Here is a 21,202-nt window from a genome sequence, read left to right on the forward strand (position 1 = left end):
CCTGCACATGCTCACAACCACAGACCAGGCCTGCTCGCCCCCCCTTTCCTGGCCTGCCAGGCTGCATGCTCGGATAAGGGTCTGGTAAGTATTTTGGGGGGGGCCCCAACACCAGTTTTTATTTTTTATTTTGGCGTGGGGTTTCCCCTAAAAAATACATACCAGACCCGAAGGGCCTAGTATGGATTTTAGAGGGTAACCCACGCTGTTTTTTCTTTCATTTTTTATTTTGGCGTGAGGTTTCGCCTTAAGACCCAAGTTGTACTCATCTCAAAGTTGGATTAAAATCAGATCCTGTTTAATAAAGTTGCATCAATGTCGGATCAAAGTTACAGAGTAAAGTCAGATCGACAGTCGCACAACTTCCATGTCTCACAACTTTCATGTTGCAGCAGTGTAAACCGGCCCTTGGTGAATAACATTTGTAAATCAGGTGTTAAAAAAAAAAAATTGATAACACCTGAAACCTTTCTTCTTTGATAAATCAGAGATATTAACAGGTGTTATTATCAAGCCCTAGAAAGCTGCAGTTGTCTGTTCACAAACACAATATATAAAAAGAAGATTATTTTATATATTTCCTCTGGAAGAAAGCAGGGAGCTGACAGTGTGACTAATGCAGAAAAAAAAAACAGTGACACACAGCTCAGAGTCCCACATACTGCTGCTAACTAGGCTTCCAAATATTCTTTACTGAAAACTGATTACACGGTCAGCAAAGATGCACCTGAACTAACCAGAAGACAGAGCAGCATGCTATAAGCACATAGACAGCACATCAATACAATAATTATTGGTTTCTCAAGAGATACATAATGGGACTTGGTTACATTGACCCAAATACCAAATGCTGCTAGCATTAGCCTGAATAATTGATCTTTTATATACTTAGAGAGGCTGGAAAACAAGATTGACATTTTTATGCAGCTGCATTCACAAATCTATGGATAAACTGTACCATATCTCGGTTTTTTGTGGACACTGTGTTGGAGTTGACCTGTTCAAGCCTGAGGAGTAAACCATTAACCAGACTCTCTCGGTCTTTCAGCTCAATAAACTGGAAAGCCATCTGTTGTCTTATGCTGACAATAATGGGATTAGGCAGAAGGCTGGTGTCCTCCATTTTCTCCACACTCACTACCTGGAAAAGGTAAATTATATTGAGATGACATAGAAAGTCGCATAGCGGGATTTTGGAATTCTTGCAGTTTAGCAAATCATAAGCAAAATCTTTTGTGATACACTATATATAAAAATTTACACACATACATAACACACATACATACAAAAGCACATGAACATGTAAGGGGCACATATACACACACACATTATATATATATATATATATATATAAATAAAAGAGGGTTCACCTGCAGTGAATACCACAATAACTTGTAAGGACATTAATGTGACATTCACTAAGCATTTACAGCAGGTAAATAATTTCCTGTCATTTAAACCACATGCTCCAGAAGTGAATGTCACATTTACTGCTTTAATACCCCTTGGGCCCCTTGCACATGCAGCAGGCTCAGTTGGATCCCTTTTGATCCCTGCTGAGCTGGTGGATGACTGGTCTGTGTCCGCTCCAAATATGCAGAGTGGACACAGACACAGCTCGCTCTCCTCTATGGGTTATCAGATGTCTACTGACTACCGGACAGTTTACATCTGACTGCCATCCGATCCGCCAGACGGATGAGGAACGGAACTTTTAGCAGACAGGATTGAATTGGATGTCGGCACATGTCAACGGACACATGTCCGTTAACACCAGCCACTCCATAGAGGAGACAGGAGGGTCAAATTGGGTCTGCCTGAAAAACTGACAGGCAGATATGATTGGTCTACTAGTGTGAAAGGGGCCTTATATAAAACAAATACATTTGGTGTAGGGATTTTTTTTCTTGTTAAAGAATGTTACTGACACTTAAAGGGATCGTAGCAAACAATACAACACAACAGTATCAAAGTATTTCAATAAAGCGTCACAGGCCAACAAGTAGGTTTCAAAACACGTTTTTTTTTTCCTTCTCCTTAAAAAAAAAAAATTATTTTGGAAGATTTAAAGTGGATATAAACCCGATTCCTGAAATGTGACCACATATATCTGCAGTGTTTTCTTTTCTCTCGCCAAAGCCCTGAGTCCCGTGTGTTTCTCCTGCACCGTTCTTCTGTTATCAGCAGGATAACTTATGACAAGTTTCCCGACAACCGAGATAAAACCAGGCTGAAATTTGTGTCGGGTGGGTGCTATGAATAGATTAGCAGAGAGCTTGTCTATTCACAGCACATTCCTTTCTTCCTTTGCCTATGTGGAGTGGGGGTGTGTGCCTTTCCTCCAATCAGCTGTCTCACAGTGTCTGCCAAGGCTACACTCCCACTGCTGAACAGGAAGAGAAAAATGCTAACACGATGTGGACTTTCTTAAGAATATTGCAAGCTGAAGACAGCAGATATACATGTAAAACTTATTATGTTCCCTTCACTTGGTATATGTGAGGGTTTAAATCCACTTTAAGTCCTTCTGCTTTTCCACACTTTGTTTTAAAGAAACAAGGTAGATCAATAGTTAGAGAACAAAATAAATACAAAGCTGGTGTACAAAGCTCAGCAAATTTAAAATGCGACCAAAGAGCATGTTGTTACAAACGCAGCATTTGAAAGTGGTCAATCAAGCCTTTGAACTCCGCTACGTCGTAGTCCGTAAACAAGTTCAGTATATATAAAACTGTGAGACACAGTCAATAAAATAATGTATTTATGATAAGAAAGACATAGAGGTCTGAGTTCTCATGAAAACATGAATGACAAACAGCGGATATTAGGGGTACAGTTTACCTAGCTGTTCTGAGAACTATAAACAGGGTGCAAGAGTAGGGCTGTTAGGTAAACAATGCCATATTTTCTTTTGGGATCCACCTCTTTTAAAAGTGCAGGATGGAATTGACCTCATCTATCGAAGGGTGGCTTGATGATCTTGTGCTATAATTTTCCTGGCTCAGTTCCCTCCAATTCTACACTAAAATAAAAGTTCCAGTGTCCAAAGAATCCCCATCATTGGGAAAACCGTGAAGGTTAAATCCACAATTAATGGTTTCAAGTACTTCTTGCAAGTATTGGACCAACCTAGGGCATCTCCAGGGCACGTGAATGAGATCCCCTGTCCTAACATGTACCTAGGACATAGCAGGGATTCTCTACAAGAAAAGGGATATATTTTTAAAGGAAATTCATGAAAACCTATGTAGTAGGAACGATTGCTTAAAGTCGTTTTAAACCCTTACATATACACAGTGATGTGACTGCCCTCAGGTGATACACAAAGATGAAACAAATCCTCCTACATAGGTTGTACCTGTTTATCTGCAGTCTTCTCTTCTCTACATTGGTTTAAAGTCCAGAATTGAAAAAGCTTGTCTGAGCTTCCAGAAAGCAGGAGGCGGAGAGCTGAAGTTACACTGTGCAGAGCTCAGTGAAAGCTAATTGGATGGAAGGGACACACACACCTTCAAACAGCACACAGGGACACAGCTGAGGCTGTCAATCACTGACTGTGTGCTGAAGATCCCTCCTCTGTCACCTTTTTGCCTCTTAGGGTCAAGAAAACTTGTCAAAGGTGTCTCCTACAAATAGCAGAGGAATGACACAGCAGACAAAAATTACACTTAGTCTCCTGGATTTGAAGACACTAGGAGGAGGAATATGCTTTGTTCATATTTAGTGTTGAGCGAACACGGACTGTATTATTCGTGTTCGTACCGAATAATTGGATTTTTTGTACCCGAACACGGACACGGACACTTTACTGTATGTTCGGGTAAAAATCCGTGTTCGGTCGTTTTATTTCCGGGTTTTGCATGCTTTGGCGCTCTTTTCATGGCGGGCTTTCAACAGCCAATCAACAATCGTTTAACTGGTGTGCCTTAAGCCATCCCAGCCATGCCTGCAAATGTCTCAGTAGCTGTGATTGGCCGTCTGAAGCATGTGACCAAGTCTTTATAAGTTCGAGGCAGCCGCAGCGGCGTCATTATGCTGCTTAGATTCAGGGACAGAGCACACATCAACGTGCTGGCTGCTGATTAGGGAAAGATAGGCAGGAAAAAACCATTTGTGTCCGGATAGAATTGAGGGACAGGTCGGAGTGTTTAGGCAGGGCGAGTTGTAGGCATTTTAGGGATAGAGTCTGCTGAATTATAGGGTCAGTGTCTTCTACAAACTACAATCGATATTGCTGTGTGGGGGGTGGGGTCTGCACTCAATCCTGATCTACGATCTCTTCTCAATCCTGTTAGGGACAGAGTCTGCTGAATTTTAGGGAAACTGTGTTCTACAAACTACAATCGATATTGCTGTGTGGTGTGGGATTGGAGATAGGCAGGTGTCAGTGATCCACATCCATTTTTCTGTGTGTGAGCTGCAGTGAACACAATCTTTTTGGGCTGCAGTGAACACAATCTTTTTGGGCTGCAGTGAACACAATCTTTTTGGGCTGCAGTGAACACAATCTTTTTGGGCTGCAGTGAACACAATCTTTTTGGGCTGCAGTGAACACAATCTTTTTGGGGTGCAGTGAACAAAATCTTTTTGGGGTGCAGTGAACACAATCCTTTTTGGTGTGCAGTGAACACAATCTTTGTGGGGTGCAGTGAACACAATCCTTTGTGGGGTGCAGTGAACACAATCTTTTTGGGGTGCAGTGAACAAAATCCTTTTTGGGGTGCAGTGAACAACATCCTTTTTGGGGTGCAGTGAACACAATCTTTTTGGGGTGCAGTGAACAAAATCCTTTGTGGGGTGCAGTGAACACAATCTTTTTGGGGTGCAGTGAACACAATCTTTTTGGGGTGGAGTGAACAACATCCTTTTTGGGGTGCAGTGAACACAATCTTTTTGGGGTGCAGTGAACACAATCTTTGTGGGGTGCAGTGAACACAATCTTTTTGGGGTGGAGTGAACAACATCCTTTTTGGGGTGCAGTGAACAACATCCTTTTTGGGGTGCAGTGAACACAATCTTTTTGGGGTGCAGTGAACACAATCTTTGTGGGGTACAGTGAACAGAATCTTTGTGGGGTGCAGTGAACACAATCTTTGGGGGGTACAGTGAACACAATCTTTGTGAGGTGCAGTGAACACAATCTTTGTGGGGTGCAGTGAACACAATCATTGTGGGGTGCAGTGAACTCAATCTTTGTGGGGTACAGTGAACACAATCTCATACTTCTGAAGGTTTGAGGGTGCTGCCTGTTCCATACTCCCCCTACTCCTCATCTAGCCTTTTAGGGGTACAAACAATAGTAATTGGGGCCTAGTGTGGTTGTGTACGTGTGATATACATACACTTTTTTGGGATCATATTTTCTATTCCGCTATTTAATCAAAAACCTTTGGGGATCAGTTAAATTGGGGGATAGTCTGTGTTGGTACGTGTGAGAGAGATCCACCTTTCCAAGTTGTTGGGGTTCATATCATACTTCTGAAGGTTTGAGGGTGCTGCCTGTTCCATACTCCCCCTACTCCTAGCCTTTTAGGGGTACAAACAATAGTAATTGGGGCCTAGTGTGGTTGTGTACGTGTGATATACATACACTTTTTTGGGATCATATTTTCTATTCCGCTATTTAATCAAAAACCTTTGGGGATCAGTTAAATTGGGGGATAGTCTGTGTTGGTACGTGTGAGAGAGATCCACCTTTCCAAGTTGTTGGGGTTCATCTCATACTTCTGAAGGTTTGAGGGTGCTGCCTGTTCCATACTCCCCCTACTCCTAGCCTTTTAGGGGTACAAACAATAGTAATTGGGGCCTAGTGTGGTTGTGTACGTGTGATATACATACACTTTTTTGGGATCATATTTTCTATTCCGCTATTTAATCAAAAACCTTTGGGGATCAGTTAAATTGGGGGATAGTCTGTGTTGGTACGTGTGAGAGAGATCCACCTTTCCAAGTTGTTGGGGTTCATCTCATACTTCTGAAGGTTTGAGGGTGCTGCCTGTTCCATACCCCCCCTACTCCTCATCTAGCCTTTTAGGGGTACAAACAATAGTAATTGGGGCCTAGTGTGGTTGTGTACGTGTGATATACATACACTTTTTTGGGATCATATTTTCTATTCCGCTATTTAATCAAAAACCTTTGGGGATCAGTTAAATTGGGGGATAGTCTGTGTCGGTACGTGTGAGAGAGATCCACCTTTCCAAGTTGTTGGGGTTCATCTCATACTTCTGAAGGTTTGAGGGTGCTGCCTGTTCCATACCCCCCCTACTCCTCATCTAGCCTTTTAGGGGTACAAACAATAGTAATTGGGGCCTAGTGTGGTTGTGTACGTGCGAGATACATACACTTTTTTTGATCATATTTCCTATTCCGCTATTCAATAAAAACCTTTGAGGATCAATTGAATTGCGGGATAGTCTGTGTCGGTACGTGTGAGAGAGATCCACCTTTCCAAGTTGTTGGGGTTCATCTCATACTTCTGAAGGTTTGAGGGTGCTGCCTGTTCCATACTCCCCCTACTCCTAGCCTTTTAGGGGTACAAACAATAGTAATTGGGGCCTAGTGTGGTTGTGTACGTGTGATATACATACACTTTTTTGGGATCATATTTTCTATTCCGCTATTTAATCAAAAACCTTTGGGGATCAGTTAAATTGGGGGATAGTCTGTGTCGGTACGTGTGAGAGAGATCCACCTTTCCAAGTTGTTGGGGTTCATCTCATACTTCTGAAGGTTTGAGGGTGCTGCCTGTTCCATACCCCCCCTACTCCTCATCTAGCCTTTTAGGGGTACAAACAATAGTAATTGGGGCCTAGTGTGGTTGTGTACGTGCGAGATACATACACTTTTTTTGATCATATTTCCTATTCCGCTATTCAATAAAAACCTTTGAGGATCAATTGAATTGCGGGATAGTCTGTGTCGGTACGTGTGAGAGAGATCCACCTTTCCAAGTTGTTGGGGTTCATCTCATACTTCTGAAGGTTTGAGGGTGCTGCCTGTTCCATACTCCCCCTACTCCTAGCCTTTTAGGGGTACAAACAATAGTAATTGGGGCCTAGTGTGGTTGTGTACGTGTGATATACATACACTTTTTTGGGATCATATTTTCTATTCCGCTATTTAATCAAAAACCTTTGGGGATCAGTTAAATTGGGGGATAGTCTGTGTTGGTACGTGTGAGAGAGATCCACCTTTCCAAGTTGTTGGGGTTCATCTCATACTTCTGAAGGTTTGAGGGTGCTGCCTGTTCCATACTCCCCCTACTCCTAGCCTTTTAGGGGTACAAACAATAGTAATTGGGGCCTAGTGTGGTTGTGTACGTGTGATATACATACACTTTTTTGGGATCATATTTTCTATTCCGCTATTTAATCAAAAACCTTTGGGGATCAGTTAAATTGGGGGATAGTCTGTGTTGGTACGTGTGAGAGAGATCCACCTTTCCAAGTTGTTGGGGTTCATCTCATACTTCTGAAGGTTTGAGGGTGCTGCCTGTTCCATACTCCCCCTACTCCTAGCCTTTTAGGGGTACAAACAATAGTAATTGGGGCCTAGTGTGGTTGTGTACGTGCGAGATACATACACTTTTTTTGATCATATTTCCTATTCCGCTATTCAATAAAAACCTTTGAGGATCAATTGAATTGCGGGATAGTCTGTGTCGGTACGTGTGAGAGAGATCCACCTTTCCAAGTTGTTGGGGTTCATCTCATACTTCTGAAGGTTTGAGGGTGCTGCCTGTTCCATACTCCCCCTACTCCTCATCTAGCCTTTTAGGGGTACAAACAATAGTAATTGGGGCCCAGTGTGGTTGTGTACGTGTGATATACATACACTTTTTTGGGATCATATTTTCTATTCCGCTATTTAATCAAAAACCTTTGGGGATCAGTTAAATTGGGGGATAGTCTGTGTCGGTACGTGTGAGAGAGATCCACCTTTCCAAGTTGTTGGGGTTCATCTCATACTTCTGAAGGTTTGAGGGTGCTGCCTGTTCCATACCCCCCCTACTCCTCATCTAGCCTTTTAGGGGTACAAACAATAGTAATTGGGGCCTAGTGTGGTTGTGTACGTGCGAGATACATACATTTTTTTTGATCATATTTCCTATTCCGCTATTCAATAAAAACCTTTGAGGATCAATTGAATTGCGGGATAGTCTGTGTCGGTACGTGTGAGAGAGATCCACCTTTCCAAGTTGTTGGGGTTCATCTCATACTTCTGAAGGTTTGAGGGTGCTGCCTGTTCCATACTCCCCCTACTCCTCATCTAGCCTTTTAGGGGTACAAACAATAGTAATTGGGGCCTAGTGTGGTTGTGTACGTGTGATATACATACACTTTTTTTGGATCATATTTTCTATTCCGCTATTTAATCAAAAACCTTTGGGGATCAGTTAAATTGGGGGATAGTCTGTGTTGGTACGTGTGAGAGAGATCCACCTTTCCAAGTTGTTGGGGTTCATCTCATACTTCTGAAGGTTTGAGGGTGCTGCCTGTTCCATACTCCCCCTACTCCTCATCTAGCCTTTTAGGGGTACAAACAATAGTAATTGGGGCCCAGTGTGGTTGTGTACGTGTGATATACATACACTTTTTTGGGATCATATTTTCTATTCCGCTATTTAATCAAAAACCTTTGGGGATCAGTTAAATTGGGGGATAGTCTGTGTCGGTACGTGTGAGAGAGATCCACCTTTCCAAGTTGTTGGGGTTCATCTCATACTTCTGAAGGTTTGAGGGTGCTGCCTGTTCCATACCCCCCCTACTCCTCATCTAGCCTTTTAGGGGTACAAACAATAGTAATTGGGGCCTAGTGTGGTTGTGTACGTGTGATATACATACACTTTTTTTGGATCATATTTTCTATTCCGCTATTTAATCAAAAACCTTTGGGGATCAGTTAAATTGGGGGATAGTCTGTGTCGGTACGTGTGAGAGAGATCCACCTTTCCAAGTTGTTGGGGTTCATCTCATACTTCTGAAGGTTTGAGGGTGCTGCCTGTTCCATACCCCCCCTACTCCTCATCTAGCCTTTTAGGGGTACAAACAATAGTAATTGGGGCCTAGTGTGGTTGTGTACGTGCGAGATACATACACTTTTTTTGATCATATTTCCTATTCCGCTATTCAATAAAAACCTTTGAGGATCAATTGAATTGCGGGATAGTCTGTGTCGGTACGTGTGAGAGAGATCCACCTTTCCAAGTTGTTGGGGTTCATCTCATACTTCTGAAGGTTTGAGGGTGCTGCCTGTTCCATACTCCCCCTACTCCTCATCTAGCCTTTTAGGGGTACAAACAATAGTAATTGGGGCCCAGTGTGGTTGTGTACGTGTGATATACATACACTTTTTTTGGATCATATTTTCTATTCCGCTATTTAATTTAACTGGGCCTCCATGCGAGACCTGTGTGCCTTGTTGCGCTGTTTTGAGTACTCCACCAACATGGCCAGTGGCAATGACGCCGTTCTCAGCTTAACTATCCCACTTCTATGCCTCCTTGAAAAAACAATTCGGGCGATGATGGAAGAGGATGTGGCACAGGATGAGGAGGAGGAGGAGGATGAAGAGGTAACATTTCCAAGGCTTTCAGGGCAGTCATTCGCAAGGGGCTCCGAGGGTGGGTTCCTGCACACGCAAACGCCAGGGACGCAATTGTCCAGCAGGGGCACAGTTCTGGAGGATGAGGAGGATGAGGAGGAGGAGGAGCTGGAGGAGGAGATGGAACCATGTTCACAGCAAGGTGGCACCCAGGCCAGCTCATGGCCATCACTGGTGCGTGGCTGGGGGGATACAGAGGACACGGACGATACACCTCCCACAGAGGACAGCCTTTCGTTGCCTCTGGGCAGCCTGGCACACATGAGCGATTACATGCTGCAGTGTCTCCACAACGACCGCCGAGTTGCCCACATTCTAACTTGTGCTGATTACTGGGTGGCCACGCTGCTGGATCCCCGTTACAAGGACAACGTACCGTCCTTAATTCACTCACTGGAGCGCGATCGCAAGATGCGCGAGTACAAGCGCACGCTGGTAGACGCCATGCTGCTGGCATTCCCATCTGACAGCGGGGCCACAGTGGAAGCACAAGGCAGAGGAGGAGGAGGAGGAGGTCGCCAACGCAACCAGGGCACCGCCAGCACCTCAGAAGGCAGGGTTAGCATGGCCGAAATGTGGAAAAGCTTTGTCAGCACGCCACAACAAACAGCAGCACCAGCAGCTCAGATGGAACGTCTTAGCAGGAGGCAGCATTTTACCAACATGGTGGAGCAGTATGTGTGCACACGCCTACATGTAGTGAATGACGGGTCTGCCCCCTTCAACTTCTGGGTCTCCAAATTGGGCACATGGCTTGAGCTTGCCCTTTACGCCTTGGAGGTGCTGGCGTGCCCTGCAGCCAGTGTATTATCTGAACGGGTATTTAGCACGGCTGGGGGCGTTATAACAGACAAGCGCAGCCGCCTGTCCAGAGACAATGTGGACAAGCTCACGTTCATTAAAATGAACCAGGCATGGATCCCACGGGACTTTTCCGTACCTTATGCAGAATAGCAATGGATACCGACCTTACCCACCCATTGTTCCATTTTTGCTCTTTCTCACTCTTTTGGGGTGTACCCTCATTTAAAATTTTTGAAAAGAAGCAGTGTTGGCTACCTCGTCCTCCTCCTCAGGGCCAGATTAATGTAGGGGCTATTGGAGCTGCAGCTCCAGGCCCCTACCTTTTATATAGGCCCCGGGTTGGCCATATTCACTGTTACCGCTCTTCTGTCACTTGTAAACACAAAAGTCTGGCTTCTATGCTCGCTTCCCCAGGCAGCACCCTCAGAACCTCCCCACACAGCGTGAAGGCCGGACAAGGAGGGACAGTTGGCGATGCATGGATGTGTTTATGGGCTTCAGAGACAGCATCCCATGTTGAATTAGGCATGCATGGCTGCACCCTTCCTCCTCTGGGTGCATGGCAAGGCACGGCCCTTAAGGCCCTTCAAAATCCTCAGCACCAAGCCCATGATGCTGTTAATCCGGCCCTGGTCCTCCTCCACCGCCGCTTCCACCTACACCGCCCATAGGTGTGCGCAGCCTATTGCATTAAGGTGTGCACCCCAAAGTTGAAATACACATGCATGTGTTTGCCAGCAGGGAGAGTAATGTATCGGGGCCATGTACCTGTAGGCAAGGAGAAATAGAGCAGAGCAGGTCCCAGGGAGATCTTTCCCATCTCCTCACTGGCAATGCTATGTGCCCTAGGTGATTAGGGTGTGCCCAGGCACACCCAGCACACCCTGTGCGCACGCCTATGTCACCGCCACATCCACCACCACCTCAACCTCCCTCCTACTCCATATGGGCCTCGTCCTTCAGAGATGAAGAAGAACATTGTTTTATTTTTCTGTTTTTTTTTTGTTGTTTTAAGTTATTTCCCTATCCACATTTGTTTGCAGAGCACTTGCCATGCTCTTAATTACGTTTTGCTGCCATTTGCAGCACTCTAGCCCTTTCCTTTGGTGTTTTAGAGCCATTTTAGTGCCTTAAAGTTCGGGTCCCCATTGACTTCAATGGGGTTCGGTGTCCGGGAAAAGTTCGGTAAAAGTCCGGGACACGGACCCGGACTTTTTTTTAAAGTTCGGCCGAACCCGTCGAACACGGACATCTAGGTGTTCGCTCAACCCTATTCATATTTCATGCCAGAGGTTTACAACAACTTTAAATCTCAAAAAGGGATACATTGACATCGGAGGTATCGTTGCAAAGCTTCCAGGCACTGCTCATCCATTAAATGTCCTAAATCCTGCATTAACTTTTCTTTACTTAATAATGTTAACGAATTGTGAGATTTAGTATGTAGGACAGTATAGGGTCCTACAAATAAGCTAGGAGTGAGACCAATATCACTTCATGGAATGTGAGGTCAGTGAAATATTGTAGACTATGGAGGGTATGCTGGAGTTGCAGATACCTAAAAAACATTGCTCTTGGTATAGAGAGCTCAGTTTGGAATTGCTAAAAGGATTTAGGTCTGCCAACACAGTGAAAGAGAAAAATAATGTCATCTTTTCCCACAAACCTTAAAATTGAATCTTACAGTTTAAAGTGGCATTAAATAATTTCTTTAAAAAAAATGCTGACAGGCTGGATTTTTAGGACAAAAGAGACTGTCATAAATATCATAAAAAGGCCACACATGCGCAGCTCAGCATACATTTATGACACCATATCTGTGTGGTGACGATGGGACTCCTGTGCATATGCACTGTTTGCGAGCGGGTGTGTTTTGAGCATGTGCATCTGAATGATGCCTAGGTCTCTGTGCAACATCATCATGACCTGATTGTCACTTGAGTTTTGCTGTATTCAACACTTACCTCTTTCAAAGGAATAATAACATTACATAATCCATCTTCTTTGCTGCCAAAGCAGAGGTAGCTGTCAGAAGCATATATCCTGCCTGGTGTATGGCATCGGCTAAAGGGAGTCCAAAGCGAACACTCCACAACGTCATATAGCTTCTCTTTTCTTGGCAGTTTGAACAGAGCCCGAAAACACTCTTTTTGTGCTCTTGCTTCAAGATCCCTTTGAATACAAAAAAAGTTCCAATAATAAATAATAATAATAATAATAATAATAATAGAATAAAGAAGGTCCTTATGCTTTAAACACATACTTTTAGAAGCAAACCAATAAGGCTTAGGCTTCATGCATACCGTTTTAAAAAACGCTGCTTATAGAAGAGTTTAGTGGTTTGCCTGTAGAATGCACATTATGACATTGAGAGGCATATTTAAAGCTCAACATTTAGGCTATGTGTACACGGGACGTTTTAAACAGTCCTTTGAACGCTGGAATTTAACAGCTATGTAGAGTACGTTCAAAACGTCCGTTGTGTCGCGTTTTCAGCCGCGTTTAGTGGGTGTTTGCGCTCAGATCCGTTTTTAGAGGTCGAAAAATCATTCCCCTTTAAAATGGAAACGCAAGCGCTAAACGCGGGTGATCGCGTTGGGTCACGTTTTGCGTTTGAAACGCCGGTAAACACATGTTCTGAACATCCTGAACGCAAATAATTGCTTTCCAAAAAACGACACTGAACTCAACTGCCTGTAAATTACTGTAAACCACCCAGTGTACATGGACAGATAAGATAACAGAGGAGGGTTCAGGGGCTTCTGAAAAAAACGCCCAACTGCTCCAAAATGTCCGTTTACAAGTAGCAGTGTACATGAGGCCTTAGAAGCGGAAGAAAAAAAAAGCCTTCTGTCTTGCGTTTTTAGAGGAGTTTTCTGGCATCCAATTAACAAGTATACAAGCAGTATCTAGAAAATATGCAAATACACTTTTATATATCAAATACAATACCACGTTTCATTGGTGTGTACATTTACAAAGCCTTACCTCTCCTTTCTATGGTTAAAACCCTCACAAATACAATAGAGCCATAGGTGTGAAAGATATTATTTGTTTATCGTGTTGTTTTTAATATTAAATTGGTATACAGAATCATTGGGCATACAGTAATACTGACCTAACAAATGGAACCAATGCTGTACAATAAAGCCTATTTCCTTCTCACAGTGGGAGCATTATGGAATTATGTCTGATACAAAACATTGCATGCTAAAGAATGTATACAAGTACACAGTAAACTTCTCGCAGTCACACTGGCAGTATTCTTTAAAAGTGTCTGAGAAAGGAATTCAGTCTGAACTGCCCCACAGCATCCAGTTTAATATTATACAGGATTTATATAGCGTCAACAGTTGGTAGCACTCTACAACATGATCAATAAGATTTTCATGCAAAGAAACAACTTAGACAATAAAAAAAAAACCTTCAAGCGATTTACGTGTCCTTTAATAAGTTCCCTTATCATTTACATGCAGACTGCCAAGTTAAATATCCTCCTATCTTTAAATCAGTCTTCACTGTACAGCCATGCACTGCCCTGCAGTCTTTCAGCAAACAAATGTTGCCACTTGCTGCTTAGTATGGACACACACTGCTGCCTCATTCATTCCCATGGGTAAGCTATATTTGGTAGGACTGTCTGCAAGTACCATTGTATACTGCGTTTTGATAGCCAGTCCTGCTGTGTGATACATAACTACTGGCTGTCATTTTGACAGCTGGGAATTGACGATAATCGAAGCAGCAGGGGGAGAGGAATAGGGCTTAGGAGATTGGCCCTAGAAACTATCTTTAAGTTTTTTTAGGGTTTATCTCCCAAGCCTAAAGTTCTCAAGTGGTTAAAGTACACCTGTAGCCAACTTGGGCAAAGGGGAGGAATGAGCATACTGATGTAAAGGAAGAGCAGCTGTGCTGATAAGACAGGCTGCATTATGCAAAGAGTGGACCACTATGAAAAGGGGGGCACTGAGATAAAACAGGGGTGCTGTGATCCAAAGAGAGAGTGCGATAATAAAAGGAGTGTGATAAAAAGGGAGGGCTGTACTGTACAAGGGGGAATTATAATGTGGTTGAGGCTGTGATGTAAAAGGGGGACGAGATAAAAAGGGGGGGGTGCTATATAAAGGGGGGCTGTAATATGAAGGAAATGCTATAAGATAAAGGGGTACTGTATTGTAAAAATGGGACACTTTTGAAGTGGGGCTGTAGTCTAAAGGGGAGACTGTGGTGAAATGTAAAGATTGAAGGCTGTGATGTAAAAGGGGGGACTGTGATATATAGATGGGGTACTGTGCTATAAAAGATGGGATTGTGATATAAAGATGGGGAAGTGTGCAGTAAAAGATGGGATTGCGATATAAAAATGGGGGACTTTGCTGTAAAAGGGGGGACTGTGATATAAAGATTGGGGACTGTACTGTAAAGATAGGGGAATACATTGAAAAGGGGGAGAGAGGAGGAACTGTGATATAAAAATGTTGGACTGTTATGTAAAGATGGGGGACTGTGATGTAAAAAGAGGGGACTGATGCAAAAGGGTGGAACTGTGATATAAAGAGGAAGGACTGTGCTGTAAAGATGGGGAACTACATTGAAAAGAGCGGGGAACAGTGATAAAAAAATGCCGAACTGTGCTGTTAAGATGGGGGAATGCGATGTAAAGGTGGAAATTTGATATAAAGATGGGGGGCAACATTGCAAAGGGGAGGAACTGTGATATAAAGATGGGGGACTATGTTTCAAAGGGGTCGAACTTAGATATAAAAATGCACAACTGTGCTGTAAAGATGGTGATGTCAAGGGGCTGGGTTGTAAATGATTGTGCTGTGTAAATGGGGGGGGGACTGTGATTTCCAGGGGGGCCGAGATGTGAAGGGGGGCTAACTTATAACAAAAACACGAGATTCAGACCCACTAGATGAAAATTTTGCTGACAGGACCTCTGTGAATTTTAATTCACTACCCCTTCTCTAAGCAAATTAAATGGACCAGTGAGAGGCCAGGACTATTTTAGATTTTCCTAGGAAAAAATCAAGATATGCATATAACTATAGTTGCTTGTGTTTCTCGGTGTGTGTTTTTTTTTATCAGGTTTAGTTTGAATTGTTATGATCCACTTTAACTATACCTCTTTTATATAGTTAAAAGGAACAGATGTAAACCCTAACAAAATAGCATTTTGTTTGCAGTGGATTTTGCTGGGGTTTTCGGTACGCCTTTGTGAATAATTCAAAAATAAAAATATAAAGCCTTTTTTAAGAAAAAACTTTTCGTTACAAAATTGAGAAAAAAAAAAAAACCCAACATGAATTTGTTAGTAGCCCTTTGGGAACTGCACCACTGTGGTGACCTTGCTTCCGCCTTTCAAGAAGTACAAGATGTACAATACAAGGTGACCAGAACTTTGAATAGGCACAGCTACATGTTCCTTTTGACTAAGCCAATGTTTACACTGCGCCCTACTAGTCAGGAAATGACTGTGGAAGCAGAAGTCGTCTCAACACAGCTAGAACAAAAACTACTAAAGAGAATTTTGCCACTGAAGTAAAGCTCCTAAAAGAAAACTTTTTTTCTAAAGCAAACTGTCAGATATGCTTTTGCACTAAAGCCTTGTACACATGATCAGATTATCGAAAGATCTGTCGTCCGTTTTTTGTGGCATGCTAGTCTGATGTGGAAAGTGAAGAGGTTATTTTCATACGAATTTTCCCATACGACAGAATTCTACTTCAGAAGTGATGTCATGTGTTGGATTGATTTGTATGTGTTGTTTCGTCTCTGAGCATGCCTAGTCTTGCTCTTAAGATTTTTTCCCGTCAAAATCTGTACTAATGAGACGAAAATCGGACATGTGTTGACGGAGGACAAAAATTTTATAGCCTGCACATCAGGATTTTGTCAGCCGAAAGCACCATACTAACAATCCGAAAATCGACAGATCGGTCATCGGACAAATTTTCCCTACAGATTTTCTTATCGTGTGTATGGGCCTTAAGGAAAAATCAAATTTCAAGATTATTTTGTCAAGTGTTCCAAAAAATAAGCCCTATACTATTAAAAAACATTTAAGGGTCATGCTTTCAGATCCCAAGTCGCACAGTAAAGTTTTATTGCAATTTAAGTTGCATAAGTGTGAATGGACACAAATAGTAAGTAATGATTTTTTCAAAAGGTGCCACATTTTGTATTCCAGAGCAGAAAGTGTTACAAGTATACAGAGGCCATTACAGGCTGGAAAACATTAGCACACTGCTTTTGCACTACATCAAACTTCATTACACCACTTTAGTCCATTTGCAAACCCTGGCCCAGATGTACCATGTAATATCAATCTGAGATTAAAGAGAAGAAAAAAAACTGAGAGGATGGAAAGTCAATAAGCAGCAGGATGCCTATTAGCCATAATTATTTTCTGCTCATGTGCTGTGCTTGAAGAATATTTTTAATGACTAATAAAGATAGATGCTTTAAATATTTATGTGTGTACAGAATTGGATTGCTGGGAAGAGCAATCACAGAAAGTCTTTCAGACAAACTGAATACCAGAAAAAGACTACACAGCTCAATAACACATACAAAAACAAATTGATTAGTATTGATAAAGGATTATTTCACATAAACTGACTGGGCTGTGCTTTGCTACACCATTTACTGAACAGTAAACATAAGTATACACTAAAGGCAGATGCATAATGATATTGATACAAGTGGATGCTTTAAAATGAACTAATCACATGACTCCTAAAGGAGGTAACCATGTCATTGGCTGAAGGAGGAGCTACTGGTAAAAGGCTTAAAATAAACTGGTTTAACTAAAATTCACATCACCCTAATAAGAGAATAATGTAGGCAGTAATGACAGCCAGCAAAGTTCCTTAAAATACGCACTAATATACTACAGAAAAAAATATCAAGTAGCTGATCTTGGAGCAGAAGTGTAGAAAAACAGAAAATATGCTTTTTAAAACGCGTTACCAAGAAAAATGTGTAATTCTGTTTAGCTAGTTTACTAATTAAAAAATGTAAGCTAAGGCTAAAAACAATTTGTCATAAAAATTCTACCTGCCCTGCTTTGCCAGTATAAAAAACAGCAGTGTATATTGAACCTTTTCTTCACAGGGCTAAATCGGGATATTACAGGACCATTAGTTGGTACATGTCTCCTGTAGTAAGTAGCAGCCTATGCCAATGATTTACTGTTTTTCCTAACCAATCCCTTCATTTCACGCCCTAATCTCGATGCAGACTTATCTCTATTTAACTCCATAATCGATCATCCAAATTGCCTATCAGAAATCAGAAACCCTAAACATTTCCCCCTCACCCACGACCACACAACTGCGAATAAACTTTCCCTTTTAATGGTCAGAAACTTCAGAACCCTGGTATGCATGCATCCTGGCAATCCTGGTAACCCATGCATGGGTTTAAAGAGCCTAAAACTTCATTGCTCCTGGTAAGTGTGTGTTTAACGTTTGTGAACACAGTTCAATGTGCTATCAAAAATACAAGTCAAAGTTCTATCATGCAAAGAAGCCATATCTGAACATTATCCAGAAACGCTGCTTTATTCTCTGGGCCAAAGCTCATTTAAAATGATCTATTGCAAAGTGAAAAACTGTTCTGTGGTTAGACGAATCTTGACAACGAGTGCCATGTCCTCTGGACTAAAGAGGAGAGGAAACTTCCAGCTTGCTATCAGTGCTCAAAACTTGCATCTCTAATGATATTGGGGTGCATTTATAAAATTAAAAAAGTGCTTTAAACATCAAATGGTACATTTTCTCACTTTTAAAATTTGATATGTTTTTTATTTTCTATTGTGAATAAAAATAGAATTTTTGTAAGAACTTACTGTAAAATTCTTTTCTCTGAGTCCTCTGACAGTCGCCGCCCACTCATACAATCTGCACGTCTGGGTATTGGCCTTATCCACAGGAGTAAGCTAGGCAGAGGATTTTGTTAGAATATACACAAAAACTTTGCATACACACACCTACAGGGGGCTGTCCCTCTGGTCCAATACCCCCAGCTAGCTGCATTCCCAATTCAGTTTGGTAGCAAGCAGTATAGAGATCCATGAACCCCAAAAGAGGGGTGGGGGGCGGCGACTGTCAGAGGACTCCGAGAAAATAATTTTACGGTAAGTTCTAACAAAAATTCTATTTTCTCTTACGTCCTCTGACATTCGCCGCCCACTCATACAATCTGCACTGCATGTCTGGGACATCCTAAAGCAGTGTAGATGTGAGGGGTGGGAAACGTAACCATCAAAAAGTCAACACAGCACCCAGGTCAGAGAAAAGAACCTTTCCCGAACCAGAAAGGTAAACACTGGGCAACAAGAAAGCTCAACAGGAGCGAAAACCCAAGAAAAAAAAAAAGGGGAAACCCCCGACAGGAGGAGACAGGCCAAAACTACCCTGTCTCCCCTAAGGCACTGCAGCACTCAAAACTTTGCAGCCAAAAGAGGCATCTACTGATGCCAGGACATTAAGTTTGTAAAATCTTGTAAAGGTATGCACGGACGACCAAGTCACCGCTTTGCACACCTGAGTCACCGACGCCGGATGGCGAAAAACCCAAGACGCACTAACCGCTCTGGTAGAGTGCACAGTGACAGGAAAAGGCGGAACCAGATCCCTAATCAAAAAGGCCTGCACAATCGTTTGTCTGAGCCATTTAGAAATGGTAGTCGGAGACGCACAATCCAACTGTCTGAAGGATTCAGTGGACAACAGGGAAACTCTGATCGCCCGGACCACATCCAAGGAATGCAAGGCAAACCCCCTGGGATACTAAGGCTTCGCACACAGCAAAGGTAAGACTATGTCCTCGTTGAGATGGAAGTCTTAAAAACGCCTTCGAAAGAAGGGCCCGATGAGGTCGCAAGACCACTTCATCCCTTCATCTGAGACCAACCTGCGAAGGAAACCGGACAACAACTGAATCGGGGGAAAAGGCATAATTCAGCCGATACTAATGCCAAGGCACCATCAACGCATCCGAGGCGTCCGCCAGAGGGTCGCGCTACGAACCTTCTCACCTGTTGTTGAGACGAGACGCGAACAGATCCACGTCCGGGGATCCCCAACGCGCACACAGGAATCCGAAACATCTCCGGGTGGAGGGATCATACACCTTGGTCCAGGGTCTGGCGACTCAGATAGTCCGCCTACCAGTTCTCCACACCTGGAATGTGAACTGTCGAAATCGCCGGGACCTGCGTCTCGGACCAGGACAGAATCTCGGCCACTCCTGGTGCCCACTTGGTGATCAATGTAAGCCACCGCGTTTGCGTTGTCCGTCCGGACACGCACTGGGCAGCCCCGCAGACGATCCGACCAACGGAGTAAACAGAGCCCGATTGCCCGCAGTTCCAAGACATCCATCAGCAGGGAGGAGTCCCCCTCTGACCAAGTGCCCTGGGCAGACAACTTGCCCAGAACTCTACCCCAGCCTAACAGGCTGGCGCCCGTGGTGACCACAGTCCATAACAATGGACGAAAGGACTTGCCTTCCTTCAGAGCCGGAGACTGGAGCCACCACAGGAAATCCGATCTTACTTGGGGGCTCAAAGAAATCCTCAGTTCCAAAGACTGAGGATGTCTATCCCACCGGACCAGAATCTCCGCTTGTAGAGATCTTGTGTGAAAACTGTGGAAATGGGATCGCCTCGAAAGCCGACACCATCAAGCCCAGGGACCTCATGTAGGTCCGAGGCGAGGAGAACTCGTTGTCCCTGAGGGACCTGACATCGCCCTGCAGGACCCGGAGCTTGTCCTCCGGAAGAAAGACCTTCGCCTGGACGGAGTCCAGAATTATCCCCAGGAAAGGCAGGCGAACAGAAGGGGACAAAGTAGACTTCTGAAAATTGATAGTCCACCCAAATTCCTGGAGCGCCTGAACCGCGATCGACAGATCGCGCAAGAGTGGCAATGGAGCTTGACCCAAAGTAGGAGATCGTCCATGAAAATCGAGGATGGCAATCCCCTGTACCCATAACAGGACTAGAACAGGAACCAACACGTTGGTAAAAAACCCTGGGAGCCGAAGCGAGGCCGAAAGGCAACGCCACGAACTGATAGCGCTCCTCCGCTACTGTGAACCGGAGGTACCTCTGACAACCTTCGTAAATAGGGATGTGTAGATACGCATCCTAGAAGTCGAAGGAAGCCAGGAAATCCCCTGGACTCAGGGATGCCACCACTGACCAGCGGGACTCCATTCGGAACTTCTGAACCTGCACAAAGCGGTTTAGAAACTATAAGTCCAGAATCGGACGCACCTTGTCTTCCCTTCAGCTGTGAACAGATTTGAGTAAGAAACCCCGAAACCTGTCCTGCCGTGGAACCGGCACGACCACCCCGTGGGCGAGGGAATCCTGAACCGCCGGAAGGAGATCTCGGAAACGATCGGGAGTGGAATGAAGGGGAATTGAGGGGAAGAATCTGTCTGCGGGGCGAGATCGAAACTCGATCTTGCACCCCGAACGAATGAGTTCATGAACCCACCTGTACTGAATCTTGGACAGCCAAGGCTCGGGAAAACGGGTGAGGGCGCCCCTTCAGGACGAGGCGGACTGAGCCACCGTGCCAGTGTGGGCGGCTTTTGACTTGCCCGCCCAAGGCTTCCTCTGGCCACTAGAGGCCTTGAAGGACTTACCATTGTCATGTGCCTTGAAGGCACGAAAGGACCCCTGGTTAGGTTTAAAGGAGGGACCTCGCTTGCCACGGGATGATTGTCCCCTGGGCACCTGGGGCAAAAGAGTGCTCTTGCCCCCAGTAAGCCT

General features: G+C 43.8%; 1 protein-coding gene across 2 annotated transcripts in view; it reads right to left on the reverse strand.

Moving 5' to 3' along the window:
- Positions 1-21,202, reverse strand: part of TBC1D8 (TBC1 domain family member 8) — a 160,674-nt gene that overhangs the window by 62,313 nt on the left and 77,159 nt on the right. For both annotated transcript variants that reach the window (XM_082244615.1, XM_082244616.1), the window contains exons 7-8: positions 12,375-12,582; positions 959-1,141 (exon numbers count right to left, since the gene is read on the reverse strand). In XM_082244615.1, coding sequence (XP_082100741.1) covers positions 959-1,141; positions 12,375-12,582 — 391 coding nt within the window. The remainder of the gene's footprint in view (positions 1-958; positions 1,142-12,374; positions 12,583-21,202) is intronic.

Source organism: Pelophylax lessonae (assembly GCF_965119305.1).
Source record: "Pelophylax lessonae genome assembly, chromosome: 2".
NCBI lineage: Eukaryota > Metazoa > Chordata > Amphibia > Anura > Ranidae > Pelophylax > Pelophylax lessonae.